The sequence below is a fragment of the Salvelinus alpinus genome, chromosome 28 (genome assembly GCF_045679555.1).
Source record: "Salvelinus alpinus chromosome 28, SLU_Salpinus.1, whole genome shotgun sequence".
Lineage (NCBI taxonomy): Eukaryota > Metazoa > Chordata > Actinopteri > Salmoniformes > Salmonidae > Salvelinus > Salvelinus alpinus.
Window position 1 is genome coordinate 14,079,158 of NC_092113.1, and position 15,858 is coordinate 14,095,015.

The window sequence follows — 15,858 nt, forward strand, 5'->3', positions numbered from 1 at the left end:
GTGTATGTGTGTGGGGTGGTTGCCTTGATCACAGTTGTTGCCATGGTAACCCGGGGCGCAGAAGCAGAGGCCGGTGACAGGGTGGCACAGCTGGTTGGTGCCAGAGCACTGGCACACCTGGTTACAGTTCAGCCCATACGTGCCAGGTTGGCATACTGGCAGAGAAACACACGACACACACCAACTCCCATACAACAAAGGTACAGTGCATTCTGAAGTATTCAGAACACTTGACTTTTTCCACATTTTGTTACGTTACAGCCCTATTCTAAAATGGATTCAATAGTTTTTTTTCTTCTCATCAATCTACCTCACAATGACAATACAAAAACAGGTTTTTAGAAATGTTAGTAAATTTATAAAAAATGAAGCACCTTTGGTAGGGATTACTGCCTCAAGTCTTATTGGGTATGATGCTACAAGCTTGGCACACCTGTATTTGGGGAGTTTCTCCCATTCTTCTCTGCAGATCCTTGTCAAGCTCTGTCAGGTTGGATGGGGAGCATCGTTGCACAGCTATTTTCAGGTCTCTCCAGAGATGTTCGATAGGGTTCAAGTACAGGCTCCGGCTGGGCCACTCAATGACATTTAGAGACTTGTCCAGAAGCCACTTCTGCGTTGTCTTGGCTGTGTGCTTAGGGTCGTTGTCCTGTTGGAAGGTGAACCTTCGCCCTAGTCTGAGGTCTTTAGCACTCTGGAGAAGGTTTTCATCAAGGATCTCTCTGTACTTTGATCCATTCATCTTTGCCTCGATCCTGACTAGTCTCCCAGTCCCTGCCGCTGAACAACATCCCCACAGCATGATGCTGCCAACACCGTGCTTCTCCGTAGGGATGGTGCCATGTTTCCTCCAGAGTTCCGTCTTGGTTTCTTCAGACCAGAGAATCTTGTTTCTCCAAATCATGTCAAATCAATTGAATTTACCACAGGAGGACTCCATTCAAGTTGTAGAAACATCTCTATAGAAACAGGATGCACCTGAGCTCAATTTCACAGCAAAGGATCTGAATACTTATGTAAATAACATATTTCTGTTTATATTTTTAATAAATGTGCAAACATTTTTTTTTTAAACTGTTTTTGCTTTGTCATTTTGGGGTATTGTGTGTAGACTGATGAGGAAAAAAATCTATTTAGTCCATTTTAGAAATTGGCTGTAACGTAACAAAATGTGGAAAAGGTCAAGGGGTCTGAGTACTTTCCAAATGTTCTGTATGCCTACTGTAGCTGGAAATAAGAAAACATGTATATTTACTGTAATTTCATGCAGCACCACCATTACATACAATGCATATCTACCTCATAGGCCCTGTTCGAATACCTCAGAAATGCATCCTTCCTTCCTAATTTCCTTGAGGTTATCATAGATCTGCAATGGTTGGATTGTTGATGGTGAAAGCATACTAGATCTGTGCTTACCTCAAGGAACTAAGGATACATTTCTGAACTATTCAAATATGGCCATAGCATTCTGTTCTCCATTACTCTATTCTCCTATCCCTCTGGCTCTAGCTTCTAGGCTAGACCAGAGCTCCCTCTACAGGCACTTAATACACTATGACACACCACAATCTATCACCAAACTAATGCTAACTTGTTAGGTTGCTAAACAGCTGATTTCTAATCATTGCATGTGTCGTGTGTAAATGTCATTGCAGAGTCTGTTATTTTGTTCAATGCAACACAAAACAAGAAAAACAGTACAATACACAACACATCTTCACTATCCTTCAGCTTCCCCAAGTCACTCACTTTGCTCACAGCCATTGCCAGTGACTCCAGGGGGACAGCCACATTTGCCAGACACATGGTTACAGGAAGTGCCGTGGGGACAGTTACAGTAGCTCAGACAGTCATTCCCATAGGAGCCAGGTAAACAGGCTGTGGTGAACAGGGAAATTACATATGTTCAATGAAGTCAATGCATAGTCTATTGTGATTTACAGTATATACAGGTCCTTGTAATAAATAGTTACTATACATTCATATTTTACTATATATCAGGACCTGTATTTATAAAGCGCCTCTGAGTAGGTTTGCTGATGTATGATCAGGTATCCCCTGTCCATGTAATCTTATTCATTATGATTTAAAAGGCTAGACTGATCCTAGATCAGCATTCTGGCCTTACCTCTGTCACACTTGGGTCCCCTCCAGCCAGGAGGACACAAACACACACCGCTGACTTGGTCACACACATCCCCATGGCTACATCGACACCGCTCCTCACACCCTGGGCCAAACAGGCCAGCCTCACACGCTGTTTAGGACACAAGTGCACAAAAAACAAAAACATGTTGAACTGCTGTCAAAATGCTTATGCTCCTCTGCACTGCTGCTTCTCATATTGAACCGCAAGACGTAGCTCTTACCCTTGGCTTGGAGACAAAGAAACTCCAGCATGTTTACTTTATCGGGGTTCAGTGAAGACTGGACAGAGATGTTCCCTGCTGTGGTGAACACTTTCTCTGGCGCGGTGCTATTTTTTACATTTATTTTTAATTTAACCTTTATTTAACTAGGCAAGTCAGTTAAGAACAAATTCTTATTTACAATGACGGCCTACCCTGGCCAAACCCGGACGGCGCTGGGCCAATTGTGCGCCACCCTATGGGACTCCCAATCACGTCCGGATTTGGTTGCGCAAATGCACATGGACTTCTTGGCAAGTTGAGCCAAGAAAGGAAAGCTAGAGTGGTTATCCCGCCACCATGACAGAGGGTCATCTGATGCGTCCGGTACCTCCTCTTTCAAATAGTGCATCATCTCGGTGTCACAGCGCACTGTCAAGGGTGGCGGAGTTAAGCTTAGAGGTCCCATTTCCTCCTTAAGAAGATCCCCTAGATTCCTCTTTTTAGATGGGGGAGGTGCACAGCCATCCCCATCCGTAGTGGCAGCGGCACCACTAGCGCCGACTCTGAGTGCTGCCCCCAGTTCCAAGTAGGCCTAGGGTTTCTTTCGTGTCCCCCAAGCTATCTCTCCTGCAGCTTTTGTACCGGGGATCGAGAAGGGAGGCCTTTGACAAAAGTCCCTGTAGTTCCAGTGCTCTGTACTTGTCCTGCAATACACTGCCCATCTTCATTTTTATATTTCTTGTGAGCTTGGAGTCTTGGGGGTTTGGAGAGAGAATTTGTCCCATTAAAGGTTGAAGAATGGGCTTAACTGACGATGCTGCCACATAAGTCTTCCCAGGGGGACTTGGGAGACCAATCACTCGAGATGTGGTGATCAGTCAGGCTCATGTACGGGGTCATGGTTGCACTAGACCACATATCTGTTGTGAGAGAGAAATTGGGTATGTCCTTGAGTTCTTGGAGAATTTCTTCCATCACTTTCTCATACAAATTGGGAACAGCTGTTTGGAAAAAGTATCTCCTCGACGGTAACTGTTTGTCAAGTTCCTGCAGCATTTCTTTAAATGCTGGCTTTTCAACTGTACCAAAAAGTACCATCTCCATGACCAGTGTCGATTTTAGCATGTCAATCTTGGTGGGGCAAACTCAACATTATTTGTGGGGATGCATGCCAGCAAAGGCACTAGACAACACATCTCATTTACTGCCTTTTTAAAAAACATAACTGATATGGCTGACTTGCTTAAACAAATGTGGTTTCTACTGACAATTGAGACGTACAAACTATGACATAAGGGAACAATGAGCGGATAAGAGGAAATCCGTAATTTTGATAAAGACATTAATGAGCGAGCTAAGACGGACGTAGTCAGTGTAACTATTTGTTCAGCACTTTTTAAATGTACTGCGACAGAATTCAGAACGTGGGCAGTTCTTACAGTATTTTCCCTGTTCACCAACTCAGAACCGCAGGATAAATAAAAGGGGGCATATAAACAGACAATGAAAGCTCTTACAATATTAAATGATGACATTTCTCTAAAACAGGCTTTAGGCTACATGTGCACCACCAAGTCAGAACAGAAGGCAAAGTTCTGAGAAGGAAAGAGACCAAATTATTAGGGTGAGGCACATGGGCTACTAACATCTTACTACACAACATACACTTAGTATTACTTTCTTAGCTACAGTGTACGTATCCCCCTGGCATCTTGCATCACTTATGCAGCAGCATACAAGACATTTTCTGGACTCACATTTGTGGCGCGGCGGTCCTTCATGTGGGCAAGTTTTGTCATCTTTGTCATCAAAGTCTGTCATTCTTTGGATTGATGGTGCTTTCAAGACAACTGGGAACTCAGAAAAAAACAAGGTTGAATTATGACGTCAGTGATCTTCAGGTTGGAGCTCTAGAAAGAGGCCAGAGTTCCCGACATGGAATTCCCGAGTTGGAAGACGTTCAAAATGTATTTTCCCAGTCGGAGCTTGTTTTTTTCAGAGTTCCCTGTTTTGAACTCACTGAAGTCTGAGATTTCCCAGTTCCGAGTTTTCAGTTGTTTTGACCGTGGCAGAAGTCATTCTGGCTTGACAGCATGGCCGATGTATTCAACCTTGTCTGACCCATGGTGTTGCATGTGAATGTTTATATTTTTTAGCTTGGTAAAGATACCATTAAACCCAGACTTGGACCACACACACTCTCCACCGAATAGCAGGCAGGGGAAGCCAAATAGGGATTGCTTTGCAACGCTTGCAGTTAGCCACTGATTCCTAACAAACCACTCATTGTTGAATTTGCGATTTCAAACTTGTGTAATGTTTATGTCCAATGGCCCGATGAGCCCCGATACGTTTCATCTATAATTTCTCTTCGTATGACAAGGATTAGATTGTCAACTTGATTCATGATGATGACTGCCTGTCTAGCTTGCTAACTAAGATTTTGAAAGTATGATGGTGACATGTCCAATCAAAGCTATGATATACAGTGGGGCAAAAAAGTATTTAGTCAGCCACCAATTGTGCAAGTTCTCCCACTTAAAAAGATGAGAGAGGCCTGTAATTTTCATCATAGGTACACTTCAACTATGACAGACAAAATGAGGGGAAAAAATCCAGAAAATCACATTGTAGGATTTTTAATGAATTTATTTGCAAATGATGGTGGAAAATAAGTATTTGGTCACCTACAAACAAGCAAGGTTTCTGGCTCTCAAAGACCTGTAACTTCTTCTTTAAGAGGCTCCTCTGTCCTCCACTCGTTACCTGTATTAATGGCACCTGTTTGAACTTGTTATCAGTATAAAAGACACCTGTCCACAACCTCAAACAGTCACACTCCAAACTCCACTATGGCCAAGACCAAAGAGCTATCAAAGGACACCAGAAACAAAATTGTAGACCTGCACCAGGCTGGGAAGACTGAATCTGCAATAGGTAAGCAGCTTGGTTTGAAGAAATCAACTGTGGGAGCAATTATTAGGAAATGGAAGACATACAAGACCACTGATAATCTCCCTCGATCTGGGGCTCCACGCAAGATCTCACCCCGTGGGGTCAAAATGATCACAAGAACGGTGAGCAAAACCCCAGAACCACAAGGGGGGACCTAGTGAATGACCTGCAGAGAGCTGGGACCAAAGTAACAAAGCCTACCATCAGCAAGGGCATTGAAGATGAAACGTGGCTGGGTCTTTCAGCATGACAATGATCCCAAACACACCGCCCAGGCAACAAAGGAGTGGCTTCGTAAGAAGCATTTCAAGGTCCTGGAGTGGCCTAGCTAGTCTCCAGATCTCAACCCCATAGAAAATCTTTGGAGGGAGTTGAAAGTCCGTGTTGCCCAGCAACAGCCCCAAAACATCACTGCTCTAGAGGAGATCTCCATGGAGGAATGGGCCAAAATACCAGCAACAGTGTGTGAAAATCTTGTGAAGACTTACAGAAAACGTTTGACCTCTGTCATTTTCAACAAAGGGTATATAACAAAGTATTGAGATAAACTTTTGTTATTGACCAAATACTTATTTTCCACCATAATTTGCAAATAAATTCATTAAAAATCCTACAATGTGATTTTCTGGATTTTTTTTTCTCATTTTGTCTGTCATAGTTGAAGTGTACCTATGATGAAAATTACAGGCCTCTCTCATCTTTTTAAGTGGGAGAACTTGCACAATTGGTGGCTGACTAAATACTTTTTTGCCCCACTGTAACTTAGATATAACGTGATTTGACGTCATTTTATCTGTGCCCAATTACCTTGAGCCTTCTTGGATGGGCACTTCTAATGTAAATATATGGCAGCACCCAAGGGGGCTTGAACGTTCAATCAATCAATCAATAACATTTAGTTATAAAGCCCTTTTTACTTCAGCCGATGTCACAAAGTGCTGTACAGAAACCCAGCCTAAAACCCCAAACAGCAAGCAATGCAGATGTAGAAGCACGGTGGCTAGGAAGAACTGCCTAGAAAGGCAGGAACCTAGGAAGAAACCTAGAGAGGAACCAGGCTCTGAGGGGTGGCCAATCCTCTTCTGGCTGTGCCGGGTGGAGATTATAACAGTACATGGCCAAGATGTTCAAACGTTCATAGATGACCAGCAGGGTCAAGCTCTCTCTGTAAATTTTGCGGTGACGTAGTGTCCCCATGAGTGACAGAACACTGAGCCAATCACGGGGCAACACGAGAAGATTGCCAACCCCTACGCTCTGTATTTTCCGCTGGCTGCCCCTCCACCAAAGAAAGCACTGAGCTAGGCTGAAACACCTGCATTTTGGAGATGCCTTTCTCAAGAAAGCAGAATGCAAAAAAAGAGACCATGTTTGTTTGCGGCTTTATTAACAATACATATTTTTTTTTACATTGTTTGCAAACTGATATGTGACACGTATTAATTCCCCAAAAACATGCAAAACAGACAACCATTTTTCTTTATCCACTTTTTCTCCCAAATTTTGTGAATCCGACCTTGTCTCATCGCTGCAACTCCCCAAAGGGCTCGGGAGAGGCGAACGTCTGTTCATGCGTCCTCCGAAACATGAACCACCTGAACAAAAATATAAACGCACCATGTAAAGAACAGTGCAAACTGGCCCTAACCAGAGGCGACTCCGGGATGCTGGCCTTCTAGGCAGAGCTGACAAGTTCTAGGCAGAGTTGCAAAGAAAAAGCCATATCTCAGACTGGCCAATAGAAGAAAAAAAATTAAGATGGGGAAAAGAACAGACACTGAACAGAGGAACTCTGCCTAGAAGGCCAGCATCCCGGAGTCGCCTCTTCACTGTTGACATTGAGACCGGTGTTTTGCGGGTACTATTTAATGAAACTACCAGTTGAGGACTTGTGAGTCTTCTGTTTCTCAAACTAGACACTCTAATGTACTTGTCCTCTTGCTCAGTTGTGCACCGGGGCCTCCCACTCTTTCTATTCTGGTTAAAGCCAGTTTGCGCTGTTCTGTGAAGGGAGTAGTACACAGCGCTGTACAAGATCTTCAGTTTCTTGGCAATTTCTCGCATGGAACAGCCTTCGTCTCTCTGAACAAGAATAGACTGATGCGTTTCAGAAGAAAGTACTTTGTTTCTGGCCATTTTGAGCCTGTAATCGAACCCACAAATGCTGATGCTACAGATACTCAACTTGTCTAAAGAAGGCCAGTTTTATTGCTTCTTTAATCAGAACAACAGTTTTCAGCTGTGCTAACATACTTGCAAAAGTGTTTTTAATGCTCAATTAGCCTTTTAAAATGATAAACTTGGATTAGCTAACACAACGTGCCATTGGAACTCAGGAGTGATGGTTGCTGATAATGGGCCTCTGTACGCCTATGTAGATATTCCATAAAGAATCTGCCGTTTCCAGCTACAATAGTCATTTACAACATTAACAATGTATACACTGTATTTCAGATCAATTTGATGTTATTTTAATGGACAAAAAAATGTGCTTTTCTTTAAAAAAAATGACATTTCTAAGTGACCCCAAACTTTTGAACGGTAGTGTATATAAAATAAATAAATAAATATATAAAATAAGCATCAGCTTGCTCCGACGGGCATCTGTAGTGCCGCCAGTTGGGAGAATTGTGACGAGGCAGTGTGAGGCTCACCCGCTGGAGGAGTGTGGCTGCTCGCTGACTAAAAGCGGCCTGTAGTGGGAACCCCGCCTGTCTAGTCGATAGGCAGCTCTGCTGTCATACCACAGCCCTAGATTTTGGAGGAGTACTCATTGCTAACTGGAAATATCACATAGGCTAATTCATTTGGGGCTAATTCGCCACCTGAGAAAGTGGTTAGCTAGAGTGTTAACTCTAAATAATATTGCTGTTAGCAAGCCGTGTAATTTATGTCTACAGTACCAATTCAGTTAGGACACACCTTCACATTCCAGGAGTTTTCTTTATTTTTACTATTTTCTATAGTGAAGACATCAAAACTATGAAATGACACATATGGAATCATGTAGTAACCAAAAAAGTGATAAACAAATCAAAATATATTTTCTATTTTGAGATTCTTCAAAGTAGCCACCTTTGCCGTCAAGTGCAGGTTCCGCATTTTTTTGGGGGGTGGGGGGGTGGAGGTGAGGAGCAGGATTATTTAAGATACTTTCTGAAGAGGTAGGGTTTCAGATGTTTTCAGAAGATGGGCAGGGACTCTGCTGTCTTAGCTTCAGGGGGAAGCTGGTTCCACCATTGTGGTGCCAGGACAGAGAAGAGCTTGGACTGGGCTGAGAAGGATCTACACTCCCATATGGGTAGGAGAGTCAAGAGACCTGAGATGGCAGAACGGAGTGCTCGGATTGGGGTGTAGGGTTTGGCATAGCCTGAAGGTAGGTGCAGTTCTTCTTGCTGTTCTGTAGGTAAGCACCATGGTCAAAACATGATTGCATTTTGAAATGTTGTGCAACAAGATTTTTTTTTCTCCCACTACTAGAGAGAGAGTGAAAGTACATAGGCTACAACACAGCAAGCAGGAACTCTGTGGAGTCCAGATGACTGACTGACCAGTGGGCCAGGTGTAAATGGTTTGAGGCCACCAACCAGTATGAATACAAAAGAAGCCATCCACCCTTGATGGGTGGTTAGCAGGACAATATAATCTTGCTGAGATGAGAACAAGAGAGGTCTTGAGGGTGAGATAAATATCAGAGATACTGATAAAGTTTTATCAAATGTTAATTTTATTAAATTAAGTAATACCCGAAAAATCCTGGTGGATTAGAGTTACTTCATTTTTTAAATCAGATTACGTTATCCCCATGACATGTTATCTGTTACTACTCCTGCTTAGACATAAACATGCACATACAGTGACAAAACACTGTATGTGTATATCAGGTAAAATAAGTTAAAAAAAATGCACCTTTATTTAACCAGTTAGGCCAGTTGAGAACAAGTTCTCATTTACAACTGCGACCTGGCCAAGATAAAGCAAAGTAGTGCGACAAAAACAACAACACAGAGCTACATATGGGATAAACAAACGTAGAGTCAATAACACAATAGAAAATCTGTATATAGTGTGCGCAAATGAAGTAAGGAGATAAGGCAATAAATAGGCCATAGTGGCAAAGTAATTACAATTGAGCAATTAACACTGGAGTGATAGATGTTCAGATGAGGATGTGTAGGTAGAAATACTGGTATGGGGATGAGGTAGGTAGTTGGTTGGATAGGCCATTTACAGATGGGCTGTGTACAGCTGCAGCAATTGGTAAGCTGCTCTGACAGCCGATGATTGAAGTTAGTGAGGGAGATATACTGTAAGTCTCCAACTTCAGTGACCCAACACACCGCCAGGCTGTGTAAGGGCTATTTGACTAAGAAGGAGAGGGATGGAGTCCTGCATCAGATGACCTGGCCTCCACAATCACCCGACCTCAACCCAATTGAGATGGTTTGGGATGAGTTGGACTGCAGAGTGAAGGAAAAGCACCCAACAAGTGCTCAGCATATGTGGGGTCTCCTTCAAGACTGTTGGAAAAGCATTCCTGATTGAGAGAATGTCAAGAGTGTGCAAAGCTGTAATCAAGGCAAAGGGTGGCTCCTTTAAAGAATGTAAAATATAAAATATATTTTGATTTGGTAAACACTTTTTTGGTTACTACATGATTCCATAAGTCTCCAACTTCAGTGATTTTTGCAATTCGTTCCAGTCATTGGCAGCAGAGAACTGGAAGGAAAGGCGGCCAAAAGAGGTGTTGGCTTTGGGGATGACCAATGAAATATACCTGCTGGAGCGTGTGGGTGTTGCTATGTTGACCAGTGAGCTGAGATAAGGTGGAGCTTTACCTAGCAAGACTTGTAGATGACCTGGAGCCAGTGGGTTTGGCGACGAATATGTAGCGAGGACCAGCCAACGAGAGCATACAGGTCGCAATGATGGGTAGTATATGGGGCTTTGGTGACAAAACGGATGGCACTGTGATAGACTGCATCCAATTTGCTGAGTAGAGTGTTGGAGGCTACTTTGTAAATGACATCGCCAAAGTCAAGGATCGACAGGATAGTCAGTTTTACGAGGGTATGTTTGGCATCATGAGTGAAGGAGGCTTTGTTGTGAAATAGGAAGCCAATTCTAGATTTAATTTTGGATTGGAGATGCTTAATATGAGTCTGGAAGGAGAGTTTACAGTCTAGCCAGACACCTAGGTATTTATAGTTGTCCACATATTCTAAGTCAGAACCGTCCAGAGTAGTGATGCTAGGCGGGCGGGTGGGTGCGGGCAGCGATCGCTTGAAGAGCATGCATTTAGTTTTTAAGATCAGTTGGAGGCCACGGAAGGAGTGTTGTATGGCATTGAAGCTCGTCTGGAGGTTTGTTAACACAGTCCAAAGAAGGGCCAGATGTATACAGAATGGTGTCATCTGCGTAGAGGTGGATCAAAGAATCTCTATCTGAGAAGTAATTAGTGAACCAAGCGAGGCAGTCATTAGAGAAACGAAGGCTGTTGAGTCTGCCGATAAGAATACGGTGATTGACAGAGTCGAAAGCCTTGGCCAGGTCGATGAATACGGCTGCACAGTACTGTTTTTTATCGATGGTAGTTATGATGTCATTTAGGACCTTGCGCGTGGCTGAGGTGCACCTGTGACCAGCCCAGAAACCGGATTGCATAGTGAAGAAGGTACGGTGGGATTCGAGATGGTCGGTGATCTGTTTGTTCACTTGGCTTTCGAAGACTTTAGAAAGGTAGGGCAGGATGGATATAGGGCTGTAACAGTTTGGGTCTAGAGTGTCTCCCCCTTTGAAGAGGGGGATGACCGCGGCCGCTTTTCAATCTTTAGGAATCTCAGACAATATGAAAGAGAGGTTGAACAGAAAGGTAATAGGGGTTGTGAAAATGGCGGCGGATAATTTTAGGAAGAGAGGGTCCAGATTGTCTAGCCCAGCTGATTTGTAGGGGTCCAGATTCTGCAGCTCTTTCAGGACATCAGCGGTCTGGATTTGGGTGAAGGAGAAGCAAGGGGGGGGGGGGGGGGGGATTGAGCTAGTTGCTGCGAGGGATGCAGAGCTGTTGGCTGGTGTTGGGGTAGCCAGGTGGAAAACGTGGCCAGCCGTAGAGAAATGCTTATTGAAATTCTCGATTATCGTGGATTTATCGGTGTTTCCTAGCCTCAGTGCAGTGGGCAGCTGAGAGGAGGTGCTATTATTCTCCATGGACTTGACAGTATCCCAAAACTTTTTGGGAATTAGTGCTTCAGGATGCAAATTTCTGTTTGAAAAAGTTAGCCTTTGCTTTCCTAACTGACTGTGTATATTGGTTCCTGACTTCCCTGAAAAGTTGCATATCGCGGGGACTATTTGAAGCTGGTGCAGTGCGCCACAGGATGTTTTTGTGCTGGTCAAGGGCAGTCAAGTCTGGAGTTAACCAAGGGCTATATCTGTTCTTATTTTTTAAAGGTGCATGCTTATTTAAGATGTTGAGGAAGGCACTTTTGAAGAACAACCGGGCATCCTCTACTGACGGGATGAGGTCAATATCCTCCCAGGATACCCGGGCCAGGTCATTTATAAAGGCCTGCTCGCAGAAGTGTTTTAGGGAGCGTTTGACAGTGATGAGGGGTGGTCGTTTGACCGCGGACCCATAACGGATGTAGGCAATGAGGCAGTGATCGCTGAGATCCGGGTTGAAAACAGCAGAGGTGTATTTAGAGGGCAAGTTGGTCAGGATGATATCTATAAGGGTGCCCATGTTTACGGATTTGGGATTGTGCCTGGTAGATTCCTTGATAATTTGTGTGAGATTGAGGGCATCTAGCTTAGATTGTAGGACGGCCGGGGTATTAAGCATTTCCCAGTTTAGGTCACCTAACAGTACAAACTCTGACGATAGATGGGGGGCAATCAATTCACATATGGTGTCCTGGGCACAGCTGGGAGCTGAGGGGGGTCTGTAAAAAGCGGCAGAGATGGATTTTTAAAAGTAGTAGCTCGAACTATTTGGGCATAGACCTGGATAGTAGGATTGAACTCTGCAGGTTATCTCTAAAGTAGCTTGCAACTCCGCCCCCTTTAGCAGTTCTATCTTGACGGAAAATGTTGTAATTGGGGATGGAAATTTCAGAATTTTTGGTGGCCTTCCCAAGCCAGGATTTTGACACGGCTAGGACATCAGGGTTGATGGAGTGTGCTAAAGCAGTGAACTAAGCAAACTTAGGGAGGAGGCTTCTGATGTTAACATGCATGAACCCAAGGCCTTTCCGGTTACAGAAGTCAACAAAAGAGAGCGCCTGGGGACACACGGGGCCTGGGTTAACCTCTACATCACCAGAGGAACAGAGGAGGAGTATGATAAGGGTACGGCTAAAGGCTATAAGAACTGGTCGTCTAGTACGTTCGTAACAGAGAGTAAAAGGAGCAGACTTCTGGGCGTAGTAGGATAAATTCAGGGCATAATGCACCGACAAGGGCATGCTAGGATGTGCGTACAGTGGAGGTAAACCTAGGCATTGAGTGACGATGAGAGAGGCTGCATCTCTGGAGGCGTCAGTTGTGCGGTCTCCGCATGTGTGGGGGGTGGGGCAAGGGAGCTAACCGAGGCATGTAGAGCGGGACTAGGGGCTCCGCAGTAAAACAAAACAATGAGAGCTACCCTAAACAACAGTATACAAGGCATATTGACATTAGAGGGAGGCATAAAGCAATTACAGGTGTTCATTGGGAGGGCTAAGACAACAACAACGGGTAAATAGCAATGAATGGGCAGAGAGGTTCAGTTAGCTACACACAGGGCCTGAGTTTGAGGCTGGGGCCAACAGATAAACAAAATGAAGTACCGTGTTAATGAACAGTCCAGTAGGCATCAACTGTGTAGCCGAGTGATCATTGGGTCCAATAAGCAGCAATGGACCAAACAGGGACCCACTCTGCAGTCGTCACTACGCTAGGCGAGCGGGAGACACGACGCTCAGAGAGGTAGCGGGCCAGGGCTAGTAGCTGGATCCTCACCGACATCAACGACGCAGAGGCCGGTTGGGAGCACATCGGCCGAAATACGTCAGCAGACCAGTTGTGATGGATCGGCGGGGCTCCGTGTCGACAAAGGGTCCAGGCCAATTGGCAAGAGAGGTATTGTAGTTGGTGTACTTCAGTTGCTAGCTGGGGGATGGGCCTAGCTCCAGGCTAACTGGTGCTTGCTTCTGGACAAGGGCGTTAGCCACGATAGCCACTCGGTAGCAGCTAGCTAGCTGCGATGATCTGGTGTAATGGTCCAGAGCTTGCGGCAGGAATCCGGTGATGTAGCGGGGGGGGGGGAAAGCAGTCCGATATGCTCAGGGCAGATATTATCCGGGCTATCCGGGCTAAAGCGGCTGGTGTCTGTGCTAAAGGTAAAGACTGCTAGCAGTAGCTAACAATGACTAAATATCTAGTCGCTAATTAGCTAGCTAGCTTCTGATGGAGGTTCCAGTTATAAGGTCTAAAAAGAATAGCAGATTCGTACCACGTAGAGTGAGGCGGGTTGCAGGAAGGTATATTTACTTCGAAAATGGAAAAAGAGATTGAAATATATACAGAAAAATTTGAAAAAAAACAGAGAAAATCAGAATATTTACATTGGACAAAACACGGGACAAAAACAAACACATCTTTCTGCTTCGCCATCTTGGAGAATGTCATTTTACAGTAACATGGTTAGGATTCTTATTCCTTACCTGTCTGACAGTGCTGTCCTACCCAGCCTGGGCCACAGCTGCACTCTCCAATGCGACGGTCACATACACCGCCATTCAAACACTCACAGGGCTGAGCACAGTCCACCCCAAACCAGCCATGGGCACACTCTGGGGACAGAGAGAGAGACAGGAAGAGAGACAGGAAGAATTCCTCATTAATAAAGTTTTGTCACGAGAATGTTAACTTAGTTACCATGGAAACGTATTGTGACACTGAAGCACATGGCTGCAGGAGACAGTTGTTCCAGAAGTGAAGTCCAGAAGTTGAAGAAAAATCTAGGTAAATATTACTTGTGTAGAGAATATTTTTATTGTCAGTCATTTCCAAACAGGCTATACATTTCTTTAATTTGTGGTAGAATTTTGATTTTTAAAATATATTTTATGTATTTAGTGTCAACTATATGATAGCTGTAATACTAGCCAAAGCATGCTAAGCAGTCTGTCATTTTTCTCCAAAAACAGTAGAAGCATCATTTCCATCACAGTCATTTTCATCACAAACTTAACTGTGGTGGAAATTACAGAACGTGGTGGAAATGACAAAAATCCATTATGTTATTACTTTTTACTTTTTTTCTTTTTTACTTTAGGCTTATTTAATCATGTTTTAAATTCCTTTCATCTAGAAAATGCTCCAAGGTGTGCACAATTGGAAAACGTAAGTAGTATTTTTCTTTGTTTTTAGAAGATTCCACATAAAACAGCACAGAGGTCACAGACATAGAAACAAAATAAAAAACGATCCTTTACGAACATCTGCAAAAAGACAGGGAGAGATACTGGAAGAAACAACAGAGGGGAGAAGTGAAATCTATCTCTGAGCTTACAAAGCGAGAACAAAGAAGCAAGAGATGGCAATGGAAATGCAACCAACGGAATAGAAGACAGACTTTAAAGAGAACAGTTGCAATTGCGACCTACCTATCAGGTAACACAACACCTTATTCACCAGATGACTTGCAGCCAGAACATGAGGCCATCATACCTGCCCCTAACTTACCTGCCCCTGATGCACGCCTTGATACCCCTTCCTCATCATCTGCAACAGGAATGAGAAGTCGAATACTTGATGGAAGGAAAAAGGTTGGAAGAGGTTGCTCAAAAACAGAGATCTTTGCATGACAAATGTCAAATTTGATAAAGCTTAACGGAAAACTGAGAAATACAAAAACAGGTATGATCAACTGATGAAGAAAATGGAGAGACGATATTCCCAAAAACAAAGACAAAACAGAAAATGAAGGGACTCCGAAGAACTTGAAAAGGATTTTATTGTTTCAAAATGCCATCATTGCAGAGTTAAAGCAAAAGTATCAAAAAAGGCGCTGTGCCAAGGACAAACAAGTGGCTTCAAAAATGCTCAGAGGCAACATCCTGAGAAAGTATGGCCTGGTCAAAGACACAAACAGAGAATTTGGATTTTCAGCAAAAGAATTGAGCGCAAATGAAAACAGGCCAACAAGTCTTCAATACTACAGGAAAAAGCAGTGTAACATAATTAGCACTGCCACAGAAGAGAAAATCACTAGATTCTATGAACGTGATGTCAACAGTACAGCAACAACAGGGAAAAAGGACACACAAGAAAGAAAAGCAGAAGCGCGTCTTGAATGGCACCATTCAGAACCTTTATCAGAATTTTAAGAGGGAATATTCAGAGATTAAAATGTCCTTCTATGAATTCCGCAAAATACGTCCTTTTTGGGTTGTCAAGCCAACAGTCCAGGATAGGGACACATGTCTCTGCAAAACCCACGCCAACCTCCAGTTCATGGCGGACAAACTACAGATCAGCTGCAGCAACAATGAGAACCTAATTGAGT

The 15,858-nt window shown here is 43.8% G+C and overlaps 1 protein-coding gene across 1 annotated transcript in view; it reads right to left on the reverse strand.

Annotated features, from left to right (window-relative positions):
* Window positions 1-15,858, reverse strand: part of LOC139557235 (multiple epidermal growth factor-like domains protein 6) — an 88,118-nt gene that overhangs the window by 16,798 nt on the left and 55,462 nt on the right. Inside the window, exons 23-26 of the mRNA XM_071371764.1 lie at window positions 14,012-14,140; window positions 2,132-2,260; window positions 1,753-1,881; window positions 24-155 (exon numbers count right to left, since the gene is read on the reverse strand). Coding sequence (XP_071227865.1) covers window positions 24-155; window positions 1,753-1,881; window positions 2,132-2,260; window positions 14,012-14,140 — 519 coding nt within the window. The remainder of the gene's footprint in view (window positions 1-23; window positions 156-1,752; window positions 1,882-2,131; window positions 2,261-14,011; window positions 14,141-15,858) is intronic.